The 27,945-nt window shown below is 38.2% G+C and overlaps 2 protein-coding genes across 3 annotated transcripts in view; one reads left to right on the forward strand and one right to left on the reverse strand.

The window, feature by feature from the left end:
- The first annotated feature begins 4,715 nt into the window (after nucleotides 1-4,715).
- LOC110093255 lies at nucleotides 4,716-5,804 on the forward strand. The gene has a single exon (XM_020818085.1). It carries the CDS (start codon nucleotides 4,716-4,718, stop codon nucleotides 5,802-5,804), a length of 1,089 nt encoding a protein of 362 aa, XP_020673744.1.
- Nucleotides 5,805-6,679: 875 nt separating this feature from the next.
- The window catches only part of LOC110093258 (SNF1-related protein kinase regulatory subunit beta-1), a 27,555-nt gene continuing 6,289 nt past the window's right edge, over nucleotides 6,680-27,945 (reverse strand). Inside the window, exons 3-5 of one of the 2 annotated variants that reach the window (XM_020818088.2) lie at nucleotides 7,518-7,696; nucleotides 7,287-7,434; nucleotides 6,680-7,202 (exon numbers count right to left, since the gene is read on the reverse strand). In XM_020818088.2, coding sequence (XP_020673747.1) covers nucleotides 6,888-7,202; nucleotides 7,287-7,434; nucleotides 7,518-7,696 — 642 coding nt within the window. In that variant the 3' untranslated portion in view covers nucleotides 6,680-6,887. Of the gene's footprint in view, nucleotides 7,203-7,286; nucleotides 7,450-7,517; nucleotides 7,697-27,945 lie in introns of both variants that reach the window. The other variant, XM_020818087.2, reaches the window with a different exon arrangement.

Raw genomic sequence — 27,945 nt, forward strand, 5'->3', positions numbered from 1 at the left:
GGAGGTCAGAAGGACTGTAGTCGGCGGGTGACAAAGGTCGGAAGGATTGTATCTAGTAAAAGTCCATCAATGGACTGAAATTCAACATCAGATAGATGTCTGGTGAAAGTCCGACAATAATTTGAAGTCCAGTGTCGCGTAAAATTTGGCAACAAGCGGAGGTCCGTCATCGGGTAGAAGTCTGACGTTAGTCGGCGGCCGGGGAGAACTCCAGCGTTATAAAGTATTTGGGCAAAACTCCAAAGTCACTTGAAGATCAGGCGGAATTCTGACGTCACTTGGAGGTTGGGCGGAATTCCGGCGTCACTTGGAAGTCGAGCGGAATTCTGGTGTTGCTTGAACGTCAGGAAGAACTCCGACGTTGCTTGAACATTAGACAGAATTCTGGCGTCGGGCAGAATTCTGGCGTCAGGTGAAATTCCGGCGTCGAGCAGAATCCCGGCGGTGGTGGTCGAGGAGGAGTTTCTTCCCTCTTATCATTCTCTTCTTCTTGTTCTTGTTCTGTCTTGGGCCCTGGCTCCCTACCCCCCTCCCCTCATGAGAAATGAGGGGGTGTATTTATAGATTTGTTGAGTGGCATGGCCTGTAAATAGGTGAGAGATCAGGAGTGAATCGGGAGTGGTTTGAATGGACGGGCGATATTGAATCCCTTGATTGTGGACCATTCATCAGACATTTGAAGGTCTTAATGATGTTGAAATTTGGCTATCTTGGGCTCGTTGGATTCGTCTCGTCGAGCCTCTTGATTCAACTATAAGCACGTCATGTTTGGAAACCGTTTAGTAAATCAAATTGTGGTTCGAACCTTCCAACAGCGCTTTGTTGACCTCTATTTTCGCTCGAGCATTTTTCGATCAACTCGATTAGACCCCGTCGAGCCCAATTCGCACTCAAGTCGATCCGAATCGATTCAAATTAGATTCGGTCATGTTCGATCAAGCCCGAATAATTTATTTTGACTGCGATGAGCTCAATTTGACCCGAATTGATTTCAATTTGAGTTCAATTTGGTTTGATCAAATCGATCGAACTTAGTCTGATTTTAAATCGAGCCGATTTGAGCCAAGTTTGCATCCAAACCCAACTCAAATCAACCCAAATTAATCCTAAATAAATTCCAATCTACTTTTGGCTTAATTTGAATCATCTCCTAAATCTGGTAGTCGCATCGAAAGACTCCTATTTCCCCCAAAATCTGTATTCGACCGTTGCGGCAGTATTCAGTGGCATGATTCCAGATTCACGTGGGGGGCTCTCTGGGGTTCTTCCATTGGCAGACGGAGGAGAAGTCCTTCTCGGACGGTCTTTCCCTAACGGACGCCTGATCTCTCTAGTTCTCGTTCGGAAGCAGTCTCAGGCGAAACCCGCTTCCCCGGGCTCTCCGTCACTCTCTCGGTTCCAAAACCCCCTTCTCCCCTTCCGACTCTCTCTCTTTCTGGATTTCGCACAGCCCGTCTCCCACGACTGGTCGGTTCTCCTTATTTCCTCTTGCCGAATCGGTCCCAAGGAGGGGATCGAAATCTCCCTTCCACCTTTTTTCTGTGAGCCTTAGAGACCATTAGGGTCATTTAGGCCTGTAGAGTAGGCCACCTACTTATGCCATTGGGCATCGCTGTTTTCCCACACGAAGTGGGCATGACTATGATGATTTTCTGTGCGGGTACCTTGCCTGGAGGGTACCCTTAGGGTGTGTTTATTTACTTTTTCTGTACTCTGGATGTCATGCACACATCTGTTCTTACACACTTTTCTCCACAATGCACCTTACATGCATGCATTGCATTAGTGGACCTAAGGACATCTCTTATTTATGTATCTTTTCATGCATCATACAACGATAGGTCTATTCGTCCGCATATTGTAGAGTCGTTGATTTGAGTCTTTTGAACTATTAATCCTTGAATCCTTAAGATAGAGCCTTCCCATCTTGCATACATATAGGGCGATTGGTTGTGCTTAGGATTTTAGCTGGCTTCCTTTTTCAGGCAAGGAATAAGTCCAGACTGCATTAGTTAGGTCGTAGGCGTTAATGTCGTATGTACGATATTACACCTCTTATAGATTTAGGATCTAAAGGTGAGTGGTACAGGTGTACCACTATACACCTTATTGGTGGGTAAGCTCTCCATCCTTTCGGAAGCTATAAATCCTACCCATCCGCGTCACACAGATGACGCCACCTCCCTCTTTCTCTCGTGCATGTTTGAATGCGTTGTCCTTCCTTTTTCTCCAGTTTTCACTTCTTCTAGCTGGCCGAATGTTGACTGAACCCTGTGTGATTGATTGAGCCAAGTTGGGACCTTCTTCCTCTTTGATTAGGAAAGCCTAGAAACCCCTTGCACTAAACCCATTAGAGGAGATAATCTAACATTTTTAATCGAGAGTTTTCTTAGACCAAGGTCTAAGATGTAATTAACTACGGGGGCTTGCGCCCGTAGGAAACCGATCCCCACAATCAAATAAACCCTATTCGAGCTGATGCATCGAATGGGGGAAATCTCGTGAATTTAGGGTTATAGATATTATTATCCATCGAGGTGCGTAGGTGAAAGCCGCTATCCTCCATGGCTAATCGTATCTATAACTCCATCTGCTCTTCCATCGGCCTGCTTGTGCCGAGTGTAAAGGCTTACGACCATTTTGTCCTACGGGACAGTGTGATCGTACCCTTTGCATTCGAACCACACGAGCGGAACCCTTTCGGAGACCCACACGCTTTGGGTCCTTGATTTGGACCCATTTGAGCTCGGATTGAGTCGAATTTGGTGTCGTTGGGTTCGTCTTTCCGAGACGATCAGTTCAATTATAAGTTTGCTGAATTCAAAGTTCAGAGGATCCCAATTTTAATTTTTGAAGTTTCCAACTCGATTTTTGCCTCAAGATTCATGCTCAGTCAAAATAATTTTTCGAGGATATATCAACAACAGTGGTTATTTGACCTTTTTCTTTCAATATGAGATTTATGTATTTTGATCTTTCTTTGATGGATTGCTAATGTAACTAAGAAACAGGGATTTTTACTCTATGAAAAAAGTTTGATATCTTATGTTATAAAAAAGAAGAAAAAAAACAACTTTTTTTAAAGATGAAAATTTTCAGAGCCTCAAAGGATTTCTGTGCTTATATGAAGGAAACAAAACCATTCATATTGTTATCAGGTTCATTGTAATCATGCAGAATATGATAAGTTTTGAAAATGTTTCCTCTCCCTCCTTCAGGCAAAGTTATATGTCTTTGATGATTTGATTCAAATGGAAAAAATAGCGTAAACTGTAGAGATATGAGCTTGTGCACATCAATCCCTCGGCTAAGAACACCACCATTTGCATTGATGAATGGATTGTACTAAAAGTTTAATTTCCTTCAACAAAAGTGCTGATATTTTTTGAATTTTTCCTAATTTGCTTATAAATGTCAAAATCTATGATAATAGAAAAAAACTTTCTTAAAATTATATGTATATTTTCATTTATGTAAAAAATTAAAAAAAAAAAATATTAAGTATATTTGAATTCAATATATGAGTAGTTTCGGCATTTCTGATTAAAAAAAAAAAACTAAAATTGTTAATTGTATCAAATACTAATTATTCAGTTTAAAGTTTGAATAAGCATATAAAAAATAATTTAACCAAATAACATTATCTAATAACTCCATTATATAAAACATTATTCCTGAAATCCTATTTTCTCCACAACGACTTAAAATTTTTTCAAAAATCTTAACCAACAAAATGAGCTGTTACTCAAACAATATATCATTAATGAAACTCCGTTTTAGGTCTTTGATTCGAGTCTGTGTATATGTGTTGTGTGTGTTAGCTTGCCTTAAATGGCCTAAGGCCTCGTTTGAGAGTGTTTTTATGCCGTTTCCAGTTCTAATCGGTAAAAATAGTTGCAGTTTTCTGTTTGATAATACTACTTCTGTAAAATACATTTGTTTAGAACGGCCTATTTTTGCATATCTGAAAAGGCGGAAGAATACTGCTTATTCCGTCTTCCATACCGTTGTTTCTTCATTAACTGTTACATTACCAACTTAGAAGGAGGGCAGATACCAAACGAGGCCTAAATGTCTCTCTCTTTTTTAAGTAAGCAGTTGGCTCAAGGTAACTGCCTCCGCCTGAGTTAGGAGGTCCTAAGTTGTTCTACGTACGTCCCACTTGGCTCTTCCTCCTCGCCCGCGATCTTTGCCATCTGCCCGCGTCGTTAAGTAAGAACAAGGTGAGGCTTTCTTTCGCTATTCTCCCGCACTCTCTCTCGACGCTTCCTCCTCACGCCGTGCAGCCCGAAACATTCTGCTCCAGCCATCTGATTGCTGAAGCTGATCCTCTCTGCTCTCACAAAGGTATCCTTCATCCTCCTCCCCCTCTGTTATTATTGTTTACATTAGGTCCGGTGAAAGTTCCAACAGAGAAAATGTCATCTTTGCCTGTGCCAAAGTGGTCGACTTTATTGCCTGAGCTCCTACTTATGGTAGTCGAGCAACTCCACATAAAAAACAGAGCTTGCGTTTCTGCCGTCTGCAGTCACTGGGCTTGGATTCTCGGACGACCGTTGAGGGGTTACCCACCACGGCCGCCAAACCCCCTAGTACATGTGGATAACTCCATGCCGTGGTTGCTCCTTCCTAACAAACACAAAGAGAAAGCCGACTATTTATAATTCCAGATCATAAACAAATTAGACAAGGGAATCATATCTTTTCTGCCTGAGATGGTCGGACGGCGCTGCGTCGGATCATCTCCCGACGGTGGCTGGTTGGTTACACTAGACCTAGCGCTTCAGCCCCGCATTTTGAACCCTCTCACCCACAAGGAGTTCCGCCTCCCATCCCTTCTCAACATCTCCACCAACATAGAAGCCATCAGGGATGGATCCGACGGCATTATTTTGGAGTTCGTCAACTACAGGAGTAACATGACCCAAATTTCATATCCGGCAAACATCTTCCGCGACGCGTTTATTCGGAGGGTAATCATAACTGACGCTCCACCAAATCACATGTGCATAACTGACGTCGATCCACCCAATGTCGTGGCCGTCGCCTTTTACTTCTCAGATGGTTGCATGGCTTTGGCCCGACCTGAAGATCCTCGTTGGGTCCGTGTTGAGAGATTTCCAGGGTTTGGGGCTTTCATGGACGCCGTCTACTGCCACGAGGATCAACTCCTCTACGTTGTGGCCAAAGATGGATCCGTAATCGGTTACGACCTCCCTAACTTCAGAATATATCCTCCATTAGGGCCAAGACCCTTATTATTTATTTCACCAATACCCAAAATATGTATTTCACCTTTGAATATCCACATACAAGATATATCGATCAAATATCTTGTTTTCTTGGACGGCGAGTTGCTTCAAATCCAGAGAACATCAAAGTCTTACACGGCCAAAGGTACCGGATGTGAAGATGAATACAATAGTCCAATCGTTGGCGTAGAAACACAACATATCGAGGTAATGAGATTCAGATCAGGACCGGATGACACATATGATCCTCTATCCTGCTGGGATAAAGTGCAAGACATAGGAAATTATTCATTATTTATTGGTTGTAATCATACGTTGGTTGTTTCTATTTCAGAGAATTCTGAATTGAGACCGAATTGTGTTTATTTCACTGATGATTCTTATGGACTATGTGATTTGGTTCAACAAAGGAAGGCATGGGATGTTGGTGTTTATGACATCAAGAATGAGACTATAGAGAGATTTTTCCCTCCGGATTCTGATCAACAAGTAATTTGGCCACCACCCTCCTGGTTCATGCCTCCCAAGCTTCATTTAACCTTCCCCAAGTAGAAATTATTGCTGATGTTTTGTAACCAAATTACAAGATTAATCACACTTCTTTGATTTATTGCTTCTATCTTTTGAATGCTAGCTGTTTGTTTCTTTATATCTATGAATTAGTCTTGTTTTATTTCTTTTAATAATGCATCCAAATTATTGTAAGTGATCTTTAGTCAATCTTTCGTAGCAACAATCATCTTCATGTTGGGGAGAACATATCTTCCAATTATATACTCACTATTGGATATAGCCTTTTGCCATTAGGAAGACTTAGTACAATAGCCGAATGTTGGCTTCAAGACGGACCAGATCGAGGTAATGAGATTCAATCCAAGAGACCGGCAAACATTTGATCCCCAATTCTATTGGGTTGCAGGATTTGGTAAATTATTCATTATTTATTAGCCTAAGCGGAAAAAATTCATTATTTTTTGCATCAGTTGGGATCGGATCGTCGGGCCGCACGGTAAGTAGGAAAAACGTGCTAAATAGAAATGATGGAATCGTCGGGATCCACGTGGCTCAATTTTAGTGGACTCGAGAGCTCCATCACGAGAATAAAAATTCCCTCTTTTCTTGGAACAATTATTACGTCCTCCGACCGGATGCAGAGGAACATCCAGTTGTAGGCAAAATCCCGCCTATAACGAGTGTACTGAGTTTTTTTGAAAAAACTCGGTACACCTCGGTATAGGCGAGATTTTGCCTATAACCGGATGTTCCTCTGCATCCTTACACCGGACCAAATAAAAGTTCCTTTTCTTGAGAGGCCATCCAAACTCCATTACGATTTACGAAAATCTCACCTGCAACGGTCATATCTTTACCACAGTAAAACCGTCCTCTTCTCATCACAAGGTTAAAATTATATTTGCAGCTTATAATTTATGACCTTATCATTCTAAAATCTTTTTCATTTCTAGATAGAAAGCAATACACATTGAAAAAACAGAAACGGAAAACGAAGGACATCATGCACATAAGGAAAGATTTCTGCTTTCCTTTCATCTCTACGAGAGTTGCCAAACTTTACATATGGGACTTTTACTGACCTATACAAGAGGCTCGCAAGAAAGGTCGCCTTGCTAATTGTTAAAGAGGCTTGTAGAGAGCAACGGTCACATACTTGGAATGGAATCTGTGGGTAAAATTAAGAGCGACAAGTGACTGTGAAGCCCACCCCTTTTCAACGAAGAGATGGTTGAGCTCTACATGATGTTCTTTCCTGGATGACGAGTCCAACTCCAAGTTCTTCGAACCTGGTAGTATGAGAGGAAGCTGAGGGGGTAAGGCTGGAGGTTCCTTAGCAAAGTCATCATCTACCGGAAGTATCCTCCCGTAGCTAGATTCTGGTGATGCAGGAGCTTCAAATTCAGAAATGCTCTCTAGATTCTCAGGAACATATTCCTTGCACCACCAATCCAACAAGAACGTAAGAAAAGAAGTGGACTTTTCTATGCTACAATCATGAATTTGAGAAGGGGCACTCACAGTAACTTGAAGGATGTTCGCTGTACGCCCTGTGAAATCAGTCATGTGAGGAAGTTCTGGAATGAACTTCCATTCTCCGTCTACGATGAACTTGTAGTGATATATTCCTGAGGAGAGTACCAGCAGGATACAGTGATCTTTTCCAGATCTGTGCAACGCTTTCCTGCGGATTGTATCTGATATTTATACATTATTTGGGACCAAAACAACTATGAATGTTTCCTTCCATACCTAGAAGACCAGTTGTCCCATGAACCTTCCAATGCAACATCATTTCCCCCATGATACCATGTTATCAAAGTGGGAATCCCCTTATTGGCAGAAAATTCTGAAGGGCTCCGAGGGTCGTTTACCCACAACTGGTGGGTTTGTGGAGACTCAGCAATTCTCTGAAATGGAGACAACGGGAGCTGCAAAAAACAAGCTTAGTATCTATTAAAGCATGCTTAAAATGGTTTGTGTAAGCCAAATAGCAGCCATAGGCAGAAAATTGATATAGGAATCAGTAATTTTAAGAAGTTGACCAACGAAAATTTTCATTTGTTGGCTTACTTCCAATTCATACAATATCAGTTGTTGCCTTACTTCCAATTGATCCATATTATAGACACGTTGGTATTAAAAACTTCACCACACTATTTCATTATGCAAAAAAAAAAAGGTTGTAGCATAAACAGAAAATTAACTATTCAGTGAGGAATTCTGCAAGGCTATATCAATCCTCTCTCAATCAGATATTGAATTCAAGGGAGAGCACAACAAATTTAAGACATGAATATCAAGAAGAAGATCCCCTCCATCAACACGTCAATCCATTAGTATTTGAGCGAATCAATTTGTCCTTCACCATTAACATTTCCACACTCTTGTCCTTATCTATAAACCATCATCCACCCAACATAATTCATACCAGTTTCCCTTCCATCCATAGCTATAAGAAAAATAAAAATAAAAAATCCTAATCTTAATCCTAAATATATTACATGTACAAAAAAAAAAAAGAAATCAATTATCCTACAAATAAATTACATAAAATAATTAAGCATGTTATGAAATTAACTTCATTAAAAAAAAAAAAAAAGAGAAAATTTTTGTTGATAAATGTTACTATTTTCAAAATTTGTAAAATAATTTGCATAATATCTCAACATGGGAATATCAGAAAATTGCACACTAGATTTTCTTTTTTCTTATAGCTAACATAAGTTTGTGCATTCTTTGCATCATATGCTGTTAAATCATCTGCATCATATAGCTTACTGGTAAACAGCTAAAAGAGCATATAAATGAAAAAACAAAAAAGGCTACACTATGTAGTGCCTGTGGAATCTAAAATAAATATATTTTTACCAGATTAGAGACATAGACACGCATCCGTGAGAAATCAATATAGTTGCAACAGTTCATAGTCTTAAAAAAAAAATTGAGAAACTGAAGAGAATGAGCACTCTAAATAATAATAGGGAACAATCCTCTTTAAGAGGCCAACTTCTAACATTACAACTAATTAGCCACCTACTAACAAAATCTAACTTATGTTATCATTTCTAGATTTATATCTATTGATAACATAAATTAAAACTCTTCAAAGTGCACTTAGATTGGATCCTTGAACAAAAATCTCCAAGAACTTAACTAATATTTTTCCAAAGAAAACGCATTATCTTTCTTATAAGCTGCCTAGAAATGATCTTGTCAAATATGACCATGGCCATAGTCAACTTGTGGCTAATAATCATAATCATAATGGTCCCTATTAGGTTGAAACAAAAATAAGTATGTTTGTTTGGTATCAACAATTTACACCACATTATCTCATTTTGATTGAATATTTAAATAAATTTGAAGAGCTTGTGATTTGAAGGGAAGAAGATTTGGTGATAAAATTAAATTCAAAAAAGTTTGTACTTTGAAATAAAGATTGAAGTAAAACCGTACCAAAATAGTACACTATAAGATACATAAAAATCCATAGAAATTGAAAAATACCTAAGAAGAAAGGTAAAAGATGACCAGATCAGTTCTAGGACCCCCTCCTAGATCCTGGTTTTGCCACGCATGCACAATTTAGGCATAATATTAGATAAGCATAACATTTTCCTAAAATTATTGCTATTTCTCTTAGGGAGAAGAGATACCATCTGTTAGAAATTCTAATAGACCAAGATATATAATCAAACAGATCAAATTGCACCCCAACTCCCTTATTATGTTCGGGAATGTAATAAGCGGCTGTTTTAGACCTGTTCAATCAAATCGGCACCTTATTTTTTTCTCGATACAGAAGTCAAGCAAAAGAAACAACGGGCCAGCAAGCCGGCGAGCAAAGCAGCGAGCGAGGGGTCGGGGATGATAACAAGCTGACATATGCAACTCCTTGCAAGGAATAAGTTGATTTCATTCAGTTGAGCGAAGCTGAAGAAGAGGAAGAGAGGAGTTTCGTGCACGCGGGGGTGGGGGGGAGAGATATATTGTGAAAGAGAAAAGTTTGAGGAGAGTTGTTTACTGTTGATGTTTGTTGAAAGCTCTGTGTTCAACGAGAGGAGGAAGAAAAAGAAGAAAGTTTAACCAGAGGAAGAAGGAGAAAGATGAGCTTGTTAGTCTCCATTTCGTCCACAGGGGGAAAGTGTAAGTGATTTAAATTTTTCTTCTTTTCTATTCAAACTTAGAAAAGAAAGAAATAAATATTTTTTAATTTTTTTTTATTGAAACAGTTGCTGAAAATCTCAACTCCAAGAGGAGGAAAGAAAATTAATTTTAATTTAAGGATATTTAATTTCAATTATTTTAGAGATTAAAAATAGATGATGTAATTATAATTATGGAGTAATAAATTAGAAACATTCTTTGTTTTAATGATATCCGATGCATTTGAAATTGTCTTTAACAACGTCTAATTTGTTCGACACTACTTTGACAACATTTGACTTCTTCAGAATTTAGTCCAGCAATATTTAATGCAAATAAATATTATTTTTAAATAGTGAAAAAATATTTAATTGTTGAGTTGTGACTTGTGATGAAATATCGTAATCAAGCTAAGGTTCTCAAAGAAACATTAGGTAAGAGTTAAATATGTTAATGCAGATTTAATTTGAAGTAATTAAGATATGATTCTAAAATAATTGTGTGGATTTACATAACTGTGTTCTTTATTTTGGAAGGGTTCCAGCACACGAAAAGATGCTTTATTTTATAGCAATTATATTTTTATTATAATTTTAATACAATTATTTGATAATGTATCATGCATGTGTACTTGTTAAATTTTAAAGTATTTATGATGCATCAAATTAAGAAAACTAAACAATCAAAGTTACACAATGGTGTATATAAATGTGAAAACTGCTTATGTAGATTGATATGTAATAAAAAAAAATGACTACAATGAATTATAATATGGAAATGTAATATTAAAAAAAATAAAAAAGGCATATACATGCAAATATAGGAATTCATCCTCTTATGATACCAGTTGAAGACGCAATGTATCCGTGCTCGATAAATGAAAAAAAAAATGAAAATAAAAATATCTTAATTGGTACTATTTAGATGGTGTTCCTATAATAAATTAACTGTTGAAAGAATAAATTTAAAAAAAAATTGAAGAATATTTTATCAATCAATTTACCCCATGTAGCACGATAAAGGCTTGATGTTGATGTTTCTTTACCATCAATAAATTATAGTATTTATATTTATATTAAATGTATGTTAAGTGAAAAGTTTAATATATGTGTATGATTATTTATATGCATTTTTTATTACTATTCTATAACCACTGAGTTTGTTATTGAATCTCAAATTATTAAATTAAAATTTTCAGGTAAATCTCATGCTGATTAAATGATTGACTGATAAGATTTTGTATATAGAAGAAGATGATCAAATGAAAATAAAAAGATCTATTTTACTATATATTTAGACTGAAAAATATTTTAATAGCTCTTCAGTTAAATTTGGATATTTAGTCTATGAGAAAGTGACTAAAATGATCCATTGATTCTTTATGAAGGACCAAAATGACCCCTAACTATATTAAAATATCCTTTTGATCATTCAACTCTTTAAAGAGGAACTAAAATAGCCCCACTATAAGACTATTTTAGTTCATTCTTAAAAACTCGAGGGACCAAAGGTCCTTCATGAAGAATTAAGGAACCATTTTGATTTTTTTCACTTTAGTTTATTGAATTATTATTATTATTATTATTATTATTAAAAGCTATTCACACCTCATTAATTTAAGCTTCTGGGCCGAGTCGTAACATAGAGCTCGAGTACTTTAGGTTTGAGTATTGTTTAAGTGGTGATCCACATGAGGATGTAAAAGATTATTAATCATATTTAGGATATGAGCAGTTAGACTTGATGATTCAACCGTCGTAAGATTTATGCTTGCTTGTTCCCATGTTGGTGAAAATTGGAAGAGAACTCATATCTTCCACGTATATGAGTCAGGAAATAATAGAAGATACAGTGATTCATAGATGTTGGAAGTACTATAAACAGGATATCTAAAGCTACCTTGACTAGCAATCATAAGGCTGAATACATCCAAGTCCTTTCAAATTATGTGTTAACAATGTCTTATTGGGTAGCTATTTTGATATAATATGTGACAAAATAATATCGATTGGATAGCCACTTTTGATATAATATGTTGTTACGTACTTCCCATGAATGTTGTTAGTATTCTGGTAGGTCAACCTGAACTTTAAGCTATATTATTACAAAACAAACACTTGTGCATTCAAATATAAGGGTGCTAGCATTAAATTGAAAACATAAAAATATGGTGAAAAAACATCAAATTCTTGGTTTTGAATCTCTCTAACATCAAAGTACTCCATTGTAGACCCAATTCATATCCCTCTTGGTGTACCTTGACCAACAAATTTGGCTAAAATCCCAAGGACACTTTACTAGGTTTTAAAAAAAATCTTTAAACTGCAAACAAGGTAGATTAGATATTTCTATGCATTAGACCTAACATATAGGAAGCAAAGCTCCAACATGGTAAAAATTTGAACTAGAAATCAGTCCATGGTTGATACCAACAAATTGGTTGCAAAAATCCCAAGACTCAAGACGCAGTGTTAGGCCATACCGATGGTAATAAGAAGCAGAGACAAGGAGAGCAGGTGACCTTCCACAAAGGTCTTGATGGTTGTATAAATTTCAAAAGATGTATGGCCTATGTTGCAACAACTCAAAAATGTCTTTACAAAAGACATTCCTGCCGGTCTTCCACACCTGCGAGATGTACATGTGGTTGAATTCATTCCAGGAGATGGTATCCCACACCAGCTGGCTTACCAATTCTGACCATAGGAATATGTCCGATTGCAATGGTAGGTCGAGGAATTGATTTCGGATGGACTGGTTAGAGCAAGCCCCTGTGTTGTTCCTACTCTTCTTGTACAAAAGGAAAAGTGCATCAACAGTTAGGCAGTGACTAAGATTACAGTTAAACACAGATTCCTCATTCTTCCTATGGATTATCTATTTGATGAGCTACATGGCTCATCCCTCTTCTCCAAAATTGATTTGTGCAGTGGATATCATTAGATGTGATCATGTGAATGCAACAAAAAATAGCTTTCAAGACATGTGAGGTATTGTATGAGTGGACTATGATGCCATTTGGATTATCCAACGCAATGAGCATGTTTATGTAGCTTATGAACCAAGCCATTCATCCTTTTTTGGGTAGGTTTGTGGTCGTATACTTGGACAATATCTTGTCATGTTAGAAGATCGCTTATAGCACTTGCAGTTGGTTTTAGAAGTGCTCCATGACCAGTAATTATTTACTCTTCCAAGCAAATGCCAATTCTTGACTCCAAACATTAATTTGCTGGGCCATGTTCTTTCCGTTGCTAGAATTGAAATGAATCCAACCAACTATGTAGCAATACTGATTGGCCTATACCTCAGTCATTTACTCAGCTGCAATAGTTTCATAGCTTGATGTCATTTTACCATAGTTTCGTAAAGGAATTCAATTTGTTGGCTACAACTCTCACCAAAATCCTCAAAGCTGAAAAATTCCAGTGGTCAGAGGCTGTAGCACCTAGTTTTGAGGCATTAAAATAGCGAGTGACCACTAATCCAATGTTGTCTTTCTCGTTTTCGACCTAGTGAAAAGCTAAATGAAACTCTTAGAAGCATGACAAAGAGTTTTACGCCATCATCTATAACCTTGGTCAATGAAGCCACTATCTTTTACCTAATGAATTTGTTCTTTTTACAAATCATGAGCCGTTCAAGATTTTAGACACCAAAGACAAATTCAAAGGAAGACACTTTTTATCACCTTTTTTTCTGTCCTAAAATATAAATCCGATCAACTTAACCAGGTGGATGCATTGAGCAGACGTCATCTTCTCACGATGACATTACAAGCTAAAGCTGTTAGTTTTGAAGTTCAGAAGGAGCATGTTGTCACGACCCAACCCAATCAGGACAGATCCCGCTCGCATCAGGCCGCGACAAAGCCAACAAATTCAGGATCTGGCTTTGGAATTTGCTTCAGAACTTTCTTCCAAATATAACACAGACAGAAAAACACAGAGCTACTATAAACATCCAAACACAGCGCAGTTCATCTATCTTTCTTTTCATCAAAATAATCATATACAGATACAGTACATGGCTTACAGACAGAAAGAACAGAACAGAACAGAAAAGTTATGACTGTACAAAAATCAAAAGTATCAAGTACCTAATCAATGATCAGACTCAGAACGTCTAGTCCAAGACCTCCTTCCCTTTCCCTGAACCTGAAAACCACGCAGAAAACAAGAATGAGCTAACAGCTCAGCAAGACATCAATCACCCATCAAAATCATCAGAAACTCACATCAGAAAAGTATCCGTACAGAATTCGAAAAATCATACAAAAATCATATAACAGACAGAACAGATAATAGCTCAATCAGAAATTAGCTTACGGATACAGAAAACTGAAGTCATGTCGAATCGGAATTCAGAACAGATATCATAAAGCTTTTAAATCACAGAGCAGACAGAATCGTACAGAATAATCAGAATCGTACAGAAATAAATCAGAAATAATCATATTAAAGCTTTACACAGAACAAATAATTTCAGAACAGAACTTCCTTCCAGATGTCAGAACTTCCCCTCTTCCCCTTATGGCTCCCTTTTGTGCTTATAGCACCAGAACTTCCCCTTATAGCTCCCTTTTGTGCTTATAGCACCAGAACATAACAGATATACATAATTTTAAATTTCAGAACTTCCCCTTATGTCTCCCTTCCTGGACCCAGACAACGGAATCACAAAGGATTCTGGCCCCTTATAACTCCCTTCTGATAGCACAAACACATCAAATATTCAAATCATCTTATTTCAAAAAATTCAGAAATCGTACGAAAATTCAGCGGCATAACGGCAGTATATGGAATTTACACAAAATTCACAGATTCAGAAATTTACCAAATTACCACAGAACATTCACAGTATTATAAAACTTTCATTGTACTGACAAAACATTTTTCAACATCCTGATAATTTGCAGTTCAATTAAAACACCGCAAAATCCAAAATGTCCGGTAAAAATCTTTCAGAAAATACTCAAAACGTGCATAATTTTCATCTCAGAGACATACCAAAAGTTACGTGGTAAAACCTTTGTCAGAAGAAAATAATACAAGAAATTCGCTTATGGAAACAAAATCCGGAACAGAAAATGCGTCAAAAATCTTGTTTCTGAAAATTGAGAAAGGCGGAATGTGCCTTACCTCGAGTCGGTACACTTCTCTAACTGTCACAACGGACGAAAACAGACCGGAGTCGCTCAAAAATCCTCTTTTTCTTCTTTTCCTTCATTTTTCTCTCTCCTGGACGTCCTTTTCTTTCCGAAAATATCTCATTTCTATATATATCAAGACTGATCGTACTGGACGATCGCAACTTCATCCCGGACGATCTAGGCTCTGGACGATTTCGTCCAGACGAAAATTAATTATCGTCACGGACGACTTGGGCTCTGGCCGATTTTCGTCCAGACGAAAATTAGTTATCGTCCCGTACGACTTGCTCTCGGTAATAATTCGTCCAGACGATCCACATTTCGTCCAGACGAACCATGCAGCCAGAACTGTTTTCCTGCACAACCTGTACCGATCGTCCCGGACGATCGAACTTCGTCCGGACGAACCTGGGAGCAAAATGGTCTTTACAATCTCCTCAACTTCAGAAAAATGTCGTCCTCGACATTGCCAAACCAAAACTCAGTCAGAAAAGATACGGATATGCTTGCCTCATGTCTGACTCCTTCTCCTAAGTCGCTTCTCGTGCTGTTCGGTGCTTCCACTGAACTTTAACCATAGTAATTTGTTTACTTCTTAACTTACGAACATCATAAGCCAAAATCAACTAAGGTTCTTCTTCATACCTCAGATTCTCCTGAATCTCCACTTCATCAGCAGACAATTTCTTTTCAGAATCAGATACCCACTTTCTCAAAATAGATACGTGAAAAATATTGTGCACATTAGACATCTGATCAGATAGTAACAGTTTGTAAGCAGACTTACCAATCCTTTCAAGGATTTCAAACGGTCCAACATACCTTGGACTAAGCTTGCTCACCCTTCCAAATCTGCTGACTCCTTTCATCGGACTGACTTTAACATACAAAAAGTCACCAATCTGAAATTCAACAAACCTGTGCTTCTGATTGTAATACTTCTGTTGTCGATCTTGTGCAGCTTTCAATCTTCCTTTAATCAGATTGATTTTCTTAACAGTTTCATCCATAAATGTTGCATCCATTTCTTGTCTATCTCCTACCTCAGTCAGAGTCAAAGGAGTTCTACACTTCCGGCCATACAAAGCTTCATAAGGTGCCATACCAATACTGGACTGAAAACTGTTATTATAAGCAAATTCGATCAAAGGAATATGATCTTCCCAGCTTCCTCCAAAATCTAAAACACATAATCGCAGAAGATCTTCCAGTACCTGGATAGTCCTCTCAGACTGTCCGTTAGTCTGCTGATAAAAAGCCGTACTGAAATGCAACCTCGTACCCAATCCTTGTTGAATACCCTTCCAAAGTCTGGAAGTAAACCGTTCATCTCAATCAGATACAATCACTTTAGGCACACCATGTAATCTGACAATCTCCTTCACATATACTTGTGCCAACTTATCCACCGAATCCGTCTGTCTGATCGGAAAAAAATGTGCAGACTTCGTCAATCGATCCACAATCACCCAAATGGCATCGTGCCCTTGCCTTGATCGAGGAAAACTCATGGCAAAATCCATCGTTACCTCCTCCCATTTCCACTCAAGGATAGACAACGACTGCAAAAGACCTCCTGGTCGCTGATGCTCTGCCTTCACTAACTGACAGGCTTCGCATTTCGCAACAAAATCTGCTACATCCTTTTTCATTCCAGGCCACCAGAACAAACTCTTCATATCTCCGTATATCTTACCACTTCCCGGATGTATCGTATAGCCTGAATGATGTGATTCGTGCATAATCTATTTCCTCAAATCTCCAAACACAGGAATTAACAACCTGTTCTTGCAGAAGATAACACCATAATCAGAAACTCGAAGTTCAGGCTTCTTACCATATTCAATCTGAGCAATCAACTTCAAATAATCGGAGTCTGACTTCTGAGCTTCCTGAATCCTTTCTTCCAGGGAAGACTGAATGTTCATCTGAGTCAAAACACCAGAATCCGCACCAGTAGAGGAAATCACCTCTAACTGTAATCTTTCCATGTCTCGTATCAGATACTCATCAGAAGTGAGCTGAATACCTGATAATCCAGAAGACTTCCTGCTCAGAGCATCTGCTACCACATTAGCCTTGCCAGGCTGATACTGAATCGTCAGGTCGTAGTCCTTGATCAACTCAAGCCACCTTCTTTGCCTCAAATTCAAATCCTTCTGAGTGAATATGTACTTCAAGCTCTTGTGATCCGTAAAGATCTCACATCTGACGCCATACAAGTAGTGACGCCAAATCTTCAAAGCAAACACAACTGCAGCCAACTCCAAATCATGCGTCGGGTAATTCTTTTCATGTGGTTTCAACTGTCTTGAAGCATAAGCAATTACCTACCATGCTGCATCAGAACACAGCTCAAACCTTTCAATGAAGCATCACTGAACACCTGAAATTCTTCCGTACCTGACGGAAGTGCTAACACTAGAGCTGAAGTCAAACAATCCTTCAACTTCTGAAAACTAGCCTCACACTCCAATGTCCAAACAAAAGCTACTAACTTCTGAGTCAGTCTCGTCAGAGGCGTAGAAATCTGAGAAAATCCCTTCACAAATTTTCTATAATATTCGGTCATGCCTAAAAAACTACGTACCTCAAATATCGTAGTAGGCCTTGGCCAATCGGCAACAGCTTGAATCTTCTGGGGATCAACAGAGATACCATCACCGCTCACCACATGCCCCAGAAAAGAAATGCTCTTCAGCCAGAATTCAACTTGGAAAACTTAGCATATAACTGATGCTGCCTCAAAGTCTCCAACACAATGCTAAAATGTCTAGCATGATCTTCCTCAGAAGCAGAATACACCAGAATATCGTTGATAAAGACGATCACAAACTTATCCAAATACTCCCTGAACACTTTGTTCATCAGATCCATGAAAATAACAGGTGCATTGGTTACCCCAAAAGGCATAACCAAAAACTCGTAGGGCCCGTAACGAGTACTGAAAGCTTTCTTCAACACATCCGCTTCCTTCACCTTCACCTGATAATATCCAGATCTCAAATCAATCTTCGAAAATACAGAAGAGCCAGAAAGATGATCAAACAAGTCATCAATCCGTGGTAATGGATATTTATTCTTGATCGTAACTTTATTCAAATCTCTGTAATCAACACACATACGGAGTGTTCCGTCCTTCTTCACAAACAGTACAGGTGCTCCCCAAGGAGAAACACTAGGACGAACAAATCCTCTATCCACCAACTCCTGGAGCTGAACTTTCAACTCAGAAAGTTCCTTCGGTGCCATCGTGTACGGAGCTTTCGAGATCGGAGCTGTACCCGAAAAAATATTAATAGAGAACTCAACGTCTCTATCCGGAGGTAAGCCAACCAACTCCTCAGGAAATACATCTGAAAACTCCCATACAACCGATATACTAGAAAGAGAACCCACCTCTAGGTTCATATCCCATACAGGAGCTGAAGCTACTGAACTACTAGGCTCCCTCTGACTACCAATGGTGGTCTCCGTGCCACAGAACTCGAACCACCACCTCTACCACCAGAGGATCCTTCAGTCACAGCGCGTGGAGGAACAGTCATCGGCCTTCCTGCTAAACCAACAGGTCTAATATCAGATCGGAACTCAGATCGTCTATCAAATCCAGCCTGTGGACACTCTGCAATCCGATGTCCTTGCTGACCACATCTGAAGCACTGATCAGTCATCCTGTAACACTGGCCAAAATATCGTCGTCCAAAACTTTGGCACACAGGTGCCCCACTGACAGATCCAGAATTGGTCGTACTGGTAGTGGCAGTACCAAAAAATCCTGACTGTCCACTCCTCCTGGAGTCTCCGGGAAAAAATCTCCTCTTGCCAGAGGAACCACTGCTAGAAGTATCACCCCCGAACCTCTTCCTACTCGTAGTCCACCGCTGCTGAGTAGCCATCAGATCATTCTCTATCAAACGAGCTCTCTCCACAAGCTCAGAGATATCAGAAATGTGAAATGGCACTAGGGGCTGCCTCAGACTATCTCGTAGTCCCCTCGGAAATTAATAGCACTTCTCAGCAGAAGTACTCACCAACTGCAGAGCATATCTGGCTAAAGCAGTAAACTCGACCTCGTACTGCATCACAGTCCTGCTCCCCTGAACAAGTCTCAGAAAAGTCTCATGCATCTGCTGTCGTGCAGAAGGAGGTACAAACCACGATCGGAATTCCTCAGAAAATTCTTCCCAAGTAATCAACGAATTTAACTTCCCTTGGAATTTCGCCTCCTGCTGGCCTATCCACCAGCGCTCTGCTTCCCCATCTAACAGAAAAACTGCCAATGGTACTTTCCTGTCCGGCGGACACTGCATGCCGTCAAAAGTCTTCTCTAACATTCTCAATCATTCTTCAGCTGCTCTGGGCTCAACAGTGCCCTCAAACCTCGAAGGTTTCAATCTCAAAAATAACTGCATATGTTTATCTATATCCTCAGATCGCACAGTAGAGGCTCTACTCTGAGTCTCGCTCATCATCTGAGCAATCAATGTAGCAAACTGAGAAAGTATATCAGAACCGACCACTGGGATAGTACTGCCCACTGGAGCTGCCTGACTAGCACTCTGCCCATCTGTCATATCAAGGTCTGGCGGATCCATGATCACACAGAAAACTAAGCACAAAACAACAGAATAAAAATCCAGACAAACCAAAACTACCCCAGACAGACTCACAGATCACTTCCTATAGCTCTGTCTTACAATCCAAATTCCAAAATCATTGCTCTGATACCACAAAAGCTTGTCACGACCCAACCCGACCAGGACGGATCCCGCTCGCATCGGGCCGCGACAGAGCCAACAAATCCAGAATCTGGCTTTGAAATTTGCTTCAGAACTTTCTTTCAAATATAACACAGACAGAAAAACACAGAGCTACTATAAACATCCAAACACAGCGCAGTTCATATATCTTTCTTTTCATTAAAATAATCATATACAGATACAGTACATGACTTACAGACAGAAAGAACATAATAGAAAAGAAAAGTCATGACTGTACAAAAATCAAAAGTATCAAGTACCTAATCACTAATCAGACTCAGAACGTCTAGTCCAAGACCTCCTTCCCTTTCCCAGAACCTGAAAACCACGCAGAAAACAAGGATGAGCTAACAGCTCAGCAAGACATCAATCACCCATTAAAATCATCAGAAACTCACATCAGAAATCACATCAGAAAAGTATCCGTACAGAATTCGAACAATCATACAGAAATCGTATAACAGACAGAACATATAATAGCTCAATCGGAAATTAGCTTACGGATATAGAAAATTGAAGTCATGTCGAATCGGAATTCAGAACAGATATCATAAAGCTTTCAAATCACAGAGCAGACAGAATCGTACAGAATAATCAGAATCGTACAGAAATAAATCAGAAATAATCACATTACAGCTTTACACATAACAGATAATTTCAGAACAGAACTTCCTTCCAGATGTCAGAACTTCCCCTCTTCCCCTTATGGCTCCCTTTTGTGCTTATAGCACCAGAACTTCCCCTTATAGCTCCCTTTTGTGCTTATAGCACCAGAACAAAATAGATATACATAATTTCAGATTTCAGAATTTCCCCTTATGTCTCCCTTCCCGAACCCAGGCAATAGAATCACAAAGGATTCCGGCCCCTTATAACTCCCTTCTGATAGCACAAACACATCAAATATTCAAATCATCTTATTTCAGAAATGTAGAAATCGTACGAAAATTCAGCGGCATAATGACAGTATACGGAATTTACACAAAATTCACAGATTCAGAAATTTACCAAATTATCACAGAACATTCACAACAACATTATAAAACTTTCATTGTACTGACAAAATATTTTTCAACATCCTGATAATTTGCAGTTCAATTAAAACACCGCAGAATCCAAAATGTCTGGTAAAAATCTTTCAGAAAATACTCAAAACGTGCATAATTATTATCTCAGAGACATACCAAAAGTTACGCGGTAAAACCTTTGTCAAAAGAAAATAATACCAGAAATTCGCTAAAGGAAATAAAATCCGGAACAGAAAATGCGTCAAAAATCTCGTTTCTGAAAATTGAGAAAGGCGGAATGTGCCTTACCTCGAGTCGGTCCACTTCTCTAACTGTCACAATGGACGAAAACAGACCGGAGTCGCTCAAAAATCCTCTTTTTCTTCTTTTCCTTCATTTTTCTCTCCTGGACGTCCTTTTCTTTCCGAAAATATCTCATTTCTATATATATCAAGACTGATCGTACCGGACGATCGCAACTTCGTCCCGGACGATCTAGGCTCTGGATGATTTCGTCCAGACAAAAATTAATTATCGTCACGGACGACTTAGGCTCTGGCCGATTTTCGTCCAGACGAAAATTAATTATCATCCCGTACGACTTGCTCTCGGTAAGAATTTCGTCCATACGAACCATGCAGCCAGAACTGTTTTCCTGCACAACCTGTACCGATCATCCCGGACGATCAAACTTCGTCCGGACGAACCTGGGAGCAAAATGGTCTTTACACATGTAATAACCGGTTCGGCCCCGGCCGGTTCAGTTCAGTTGAACCGGCCGAACCTATCCTAATAGGCGGACGGATCTATTCGCGAAACAGAAGCAGTTTCACGAACAGAGAAGGGCGGACGGTCGGGCTTCACGCGAGAGCGAGGTAGGTTTCTTCTTTCTCCAATTTTAGCAAATGATTGCCTTCTAGGATAAGAAATAACGATTCATTTTCATTCTTATCGTTATCAGAGTGTTATTTTGGGAAAATTTTGAAGAACAATAGAAACAGACGAGAAGGATTAAAAGAAGAAGGTTTGTTGAATTTCTTTCAGATTTTTATATAAATTTCTTCTTCTACTTCGTTTAAAGTGAGCGATATGTTCCTTGAAGGATAAGGAAACGATTGAAGCGAAGAGAAAAGGAATTTTGGGAGATAAGGGTTTAGGGATTTTGAGAAAATCTCCATTTTTCCTTTGTAAGTGACTCTCCTATTATACAAGTTATTTCAATTTTATTATAAAAGCACGTTTTTATATAAGTTATATTTTATGGATGTTGTAGGAACTCGAAGTTGAGGTTGCTCTAAGGATTGAGAAATTTGAAGGATTAAAGTGGGTATTTATAAAAGTTTAAATTTCTTTATTTCAATTCTATTTTCATTTTAAAAAAAGTATATATGAAATTGTTTAGATTTATGATTTCTCCTACTTTTGGAAATGATTAACTAAAATAAGCAACGACATATATGAGTACAATTATGGAAAAGAAAAAGGATATGTAATGAGTATATCAAAGAAATAGAAAATAAAGTTTAGAAAGAAAACATACATATGTATATGATTCGTATATGCAAATGATAAGTAATATTTATAGAGATACAGGAAAGATATGTTGTATGCAATTGTAACAATAATGATGAAAATGAGAAAAGAAAAGAAAATAGAATAAAGGAAAAGGGTATTGAAAATGATAGGAGTCACCCCCTTATGGTACTGGCTGGGGACGCCGTATTCGTGCACGAAAAAGGAAAAGGAAATCAAATGGAAAAGGTTGTACCTTTGGGTACTTTGAGACGGTGCTCCTGTGCAAATTAAATGGGAAAAGAAAATATAAATGAAATATTAAAGATAACAAATGTTTCAAATTAAAAATATCCGAAGAAATATTAAATTAATGAAATGAAAGAAACATGGTTAAGAAAGGATAGAAGATATCTTAATCTATAATTATAGTGATTAATTTATATAATTACCCACTGAGTTTATTTAGTAAACTCAACCCACGAGTTTAAATGTTTCAGGTAAGTTCTTAAGAAAAGAAATGACTAAAAGAGCAGAACATGTTTACAGAAGGCGGCGTGCAAATGACAGTAGTAAAATATATTTTGTGTTTTTTTTTTTGTGGCTCTTAAACATGAATGATGTAGTATAATGTTTAATGAATATTAGCGTCCGACTTTTCGTACCCGCCTCGTTAGATCGAGCATCAGGGCCGGGTCGTGACAGAGCTATATGGAGTAAATGTTGATTTTGAAAAAAAAATGGCATAAACATCATCGGGCGCCTATGGACATTTTCATATGGAAGATAGATATTTATATTATGGAAACTGTCTATGAATTCCACAATGCTCATTAAGGAAAGCTATATTGTATGAATGTCACAATAGTAGAATGGCGGACCACTTTGACTTTGATAAAACACTCGCACTAACTCGCGAAAATTTCTTTTGGCCAATTCCAAACAAGAGGACATACGAACATGCAATCTTGCTAAAACTCAAGTCTATACACACTGCTAGCCATTCTAGAACTTCTATGGTACAATGTGAACGGACTTCATTGTGGAACTTCCCCAATGCAATGAAATAAAGATTTCATCCTAATAGTGGTAAATAGATTCTCTAAAATGATGCATTTCATATCATGCAATAAAAAACTTGATGTGCCACGCGTTGCTAAATTGTATTTCAAGAAGATATTCTAACTTCATGGTATTCCAAAGACCATCAGCTCCATCATAATGCCAAAACTCTATGCCATTTTTGGAGGACATTATGGAGTAAAATGGGTACAATGTTACAATTTAGCTTAGTCGTGCAACCCTAATTAGATGAACAAATCGAAACAGGTAACCATAGTCTTGGGAATTTGTTGAGATGTTTAGTTAGCAAAAATATTCATCAATAGGACCAAATTCTAATGCAAATGGAGTTTTGCTTATGATTCTTTAGTAGTAAATCAATCGTCCAATCGAAGTAAATTTGAGATTGTGCATGGTTGTAATACACTCTTCCTTGTGGAAATGTGGAATAAATACGTGCGCTATCCTCTGTTGAATGCAACAGTGATGTTGACACCCGAGTCAAGGAAATTAAAAGTTACATAAACAAGTGCAACATGAAATTTTAAAACAAAATGGTGAGTCCAAAAACAAGCAAATAAATCTAAGAACATGGAAAAGTTTAATGAAGGAGATCTCTTTTGAATTTTGCTACAAAAAGAAAGGTTTCTTCCTAGAACTTTTGGAAAACTCAAACCCAAGGCCGATGGTCCATTCAGAATAACTAAGCACATAAATGATAATGCATACAAGATTGATCTATCCAGCGACTACAATGCATAAGACACAATCAATGTTGTTGATTTATCAACATGTTTAACACAAGTAACATAATAAACGCTATCATGGTGCCAAATAAGCCAAAGAGGAGAGTTCCTGATGAGGACATCAGAAATCTACAGCTACGATCGTGCCTTTTATTTTGATCTATTTTATGTTTTTGATTTATTATTGCTCATTTTCCCTTTCTACCCTCACTTGAGGGCTTTGTCTTATGTATGCCCTAGGGGCAATTGTGTCTTTGTTATTTCCCCTTCATGTATTTGGCTATTTAAAGCCACCCTCTTCCTTTGGAGATGTTAATGATTGAATGATAATGAAAATTACTGCAATCTTGTGTTTGTGTGAGAGCTTGAGAGCTTTGAAGAGAAATCCCTAGGAGAGAGTAAGCAGATCACCCACCAACCTTGGAAGAGTCTGGGTTCGTGATTTTATTTCTCTATCTTCTTCTTCTCCTTCCCCTCTTCTCCTAACAGCCGGCCTAGACTTCCCCGAAATCCCTAAGCCGTCGGCCATATCCCCTTTACCCCTCTCACGGCCAAACCCCACACCCCCACCGAACCCATCCCCTCTTCACCCAACCGACTTCACCTTCCCACTACCAAAACCGGCGACCATCCATCCTAGCCGCCGGCCTCCTGTGAAGTTCCCTTCCTTTGGTCTTCAAATATTTCCTAATCTAGATTGAATAAATTAGGAAGAGATTTTTGAATTCAAATCCAAGTGATTTGAATTTCAAAATCTTTCATAAAATACAAAGTCTATTTTAGGAAAATTTTAAACCTCGTCCTCAATTCAATATTTGATTGAAGAGGATTTAATTTTACTTCCCTAATTTAGGTTCCCTAATTAAGCAAGCATTAAGCCCTTGCATTTAATCCTTATTGCCCCTCTAAAAGCTGCCGCCCCCCTCTAAGGAATTGAATTGGATTTGTTTCCTAAAACCCACCCCCTCTAATGGAAACGATTCAAATTCTTTCCCCCTTCACTTGACCTTAATCTCCAAGGCCCACTTCAAATTTCTGTTCCCAAAATTCAGCCCCCTTCAAGTTGGAAACAATTCCAAAACCTGGCCACACTTGCCCGCCTCCCTCCCTAGTAATTTTACTAGCTTTACCTTCTCTAAATTCTTCATAAACTCCATGTGTTTTCCTGCACTCCAAGTCTGCTGCCAGAACATTCTACACCTGCTCTTGATTTTTCCTCAACCTGAAGGTTCACAAAACTGCTACCGAAGATTTGTTCTGCACCCGTGGCTATCCAAATTTGCTGTACAAAGTTTTTCCAAGTGCCAAAACTGCTGTCAAGGCTTTTCTCAAGAGCACCTGCCTACTGTCCAGTGACTCCAGCAAGAGTTCCATGCCGTCCAGCCCCTTGGAAAGCCACTGTTGCTGCCTGAATCTGTCGGGAAATCGCTGCCCCAGGTGTGGCTGCTTGCTGTCCACAGTTCAGTTTGGGGTTGTTGCTGCCCGAGCCATCCAGGAAGCCGCCAACTGCTGTCCAAGCTTGCGAGGAAGTCGAAACTTAGCAAAGGGTGAACTCTTTCCTTATCTCTTACCTTCTTTGTTGATCCTCGCTTGTAGTTTTATTTGATTCATTCAAAGTCTTGCCAAGCTCCGCTACAAGCTTAGTATTTAGTAGGAATTGCTTAAAAGATCTTTCATAGCACTACTCTTATTGTTAGATTAGGGATTTCTTGTTGAAACCCATTTTGTTTGCAACGTCTAGATCAATTGATTATTATGTGGCTTTTACTTTTTGCAACTTGGCCTAAGCTTGTGTTTACCGTTCTTTAGTTTTATTTCTTTGTTTGAGTCATCACAAAGCTTTAATTAATTAGCTCTTACTTACAAGCGTGTAAAATCCTTATCTAAATCAAATTTTCATATATGTTCTGCATCAGTTCCCTAACCAGCAAAAGTAAGTTCTCAGAAGTGAAAAGAAAATTATCATAAATTATTCATTATTAACTCTAACTTAGTTGCAACAAGTCCAATAAGATGGAGGATAGAAGAGATCAAGTCAGATAACATTCAAAATCATGTTAGGAAGAGGCATATCTCTCAATATTAATACTGAGTTGCAAGAACCAATTTAGTCAATAGAGAAGCCAAGATCTAGCAAGCCCTCCGCACACAATTAGTAAGATAGTACTTATGGTATGAATCACAAATCTACAACTTTAGGCCACAGCTCAAACAATAATTGTTGGGTACTAGAGCCTTATGAGCACACCTAAAGCTACATACAAAACACCATGGAGCAAAAAAAGAAGCACACCCCTTTTGCTATATTACCAAGCAAAAATCATCCAAACCTTATCATGGGCCCCCAAGATCGAGATGTCTTCGCTACCTCGGCATTACAAGAACATATAAAGCTACATACAAAACATCACATAACACAAAAAGGAGCGAAACACCAATTTTTCTATCTTACAAAGAGATGGTTGGCCGCACCACATTCAAGGATGGGGCCAAGTGCCAACCATTCTATAAGCCAAGAGGAGGAGACGAGCATATTCCTAATCTCCTTTGTCTTTTGATTTTGTTTTACAGTTCTTTTTCATCAAACAAACTAATAAATTGGCTTCCTCAAGTGCCATACCTCCCACCCTCTCACCCTCATTCCATATTCAGTCAACAAACTTAACAACTTCGTAGGAGAGCATTTAAGGGCCAAATAATGAATATACAAGGTTCAATCAACATTAAAAAATGTAATACCTAATCTTATTTCTATTTCACATCCCTTTAAAGGCGTTACTTTTATTTACTTGCATGAAATGCCAAATTTAGATCTCTTCACCAACTTGGCCGGTAAGAATTTCTTTTTTGGTCCTATAATAAAACACCAAGGTCCCATTAACAAGGTTGATTATGTATTGAAAGATAATCTCAAAAACCTCTCTAAACATTATTCTCTTTAGATCTAAGAAATGAGAATGAATTTACATAATAATTGATTCTAAACAATGTTTAAATTGTGTATTCGGGTATTGAGGCATTTTTCGTTCGTGAGGCGAGGCATAAGCCTCAAAATCAAAAAATTGCGTAAACATAAAATAATAAATTTTGTATATACTAATGAATAAATAATATATAAAACATAAAAATGTTACTTACCACATCTTTGAGAATAAATAAGGGAGACATATCACATAAGAACTCACTAGTCATTAACACTGTCATCACTCATCAGTCATCACTCATCACTAAGGGGGTCTTCATTTGAATCATCATTATGATGAACTGCTCTCTCCTCTTCCCCCTCTCCTATAGAGTCCAATATCTCTCAATCAGCTTATTCTTCCTCATTATCAGTTATCTTCCTCTTCCCTAAATATTTTTGAACAATATCATAATGAATAATAGTGTAATACATTAATAAAACTTTAAGAAAAGAAAAATATATTATTTATATACTTTTTTTGATTTGTTCTTAAATTGTGGTGGATGTTGATGCTTTAAGACCATCAAAGAAATCAACATTTAAATCTTCATCTTGTAATTCGGACGGCATCACTTAAACTTCATCACCTACAAACCACTCATCATCAGATGCCACATCATCGCAAAGCAAAAGATCTTCATCATCCATTAATCATTTTTTCTTCAAATTTCTATCTCTGAGTCTCCTATTGTACATAATGTACGTCAGTGAGTTCATCCTCAATGTCGACAAGTGATTTCTCCTCTTTGTATGTACTTGGTTGTAGGTACTCCAATTTCTTTCACAGCCAGATGAAGAGCATGTCAAGCCCAAAATTTTCACAG

This window comes from Dendrobium catenatum, unplaced genomic scaffold, assembly GCF_001605985.2.
Source record: "Dendrobium catenatum unplaced genomic scaffold, ASM160598v2 fragScaff_scaffold_323, whole genome shotgun sequence".
NCBI classification, from domain to species: domain Eukaryota; kingdom Viridiplantae; phylum Streptophyta; class Magnoliopsida; order Asparagales; family Orchidaceae; genus Dendrobium; species Dendrobium catenatum.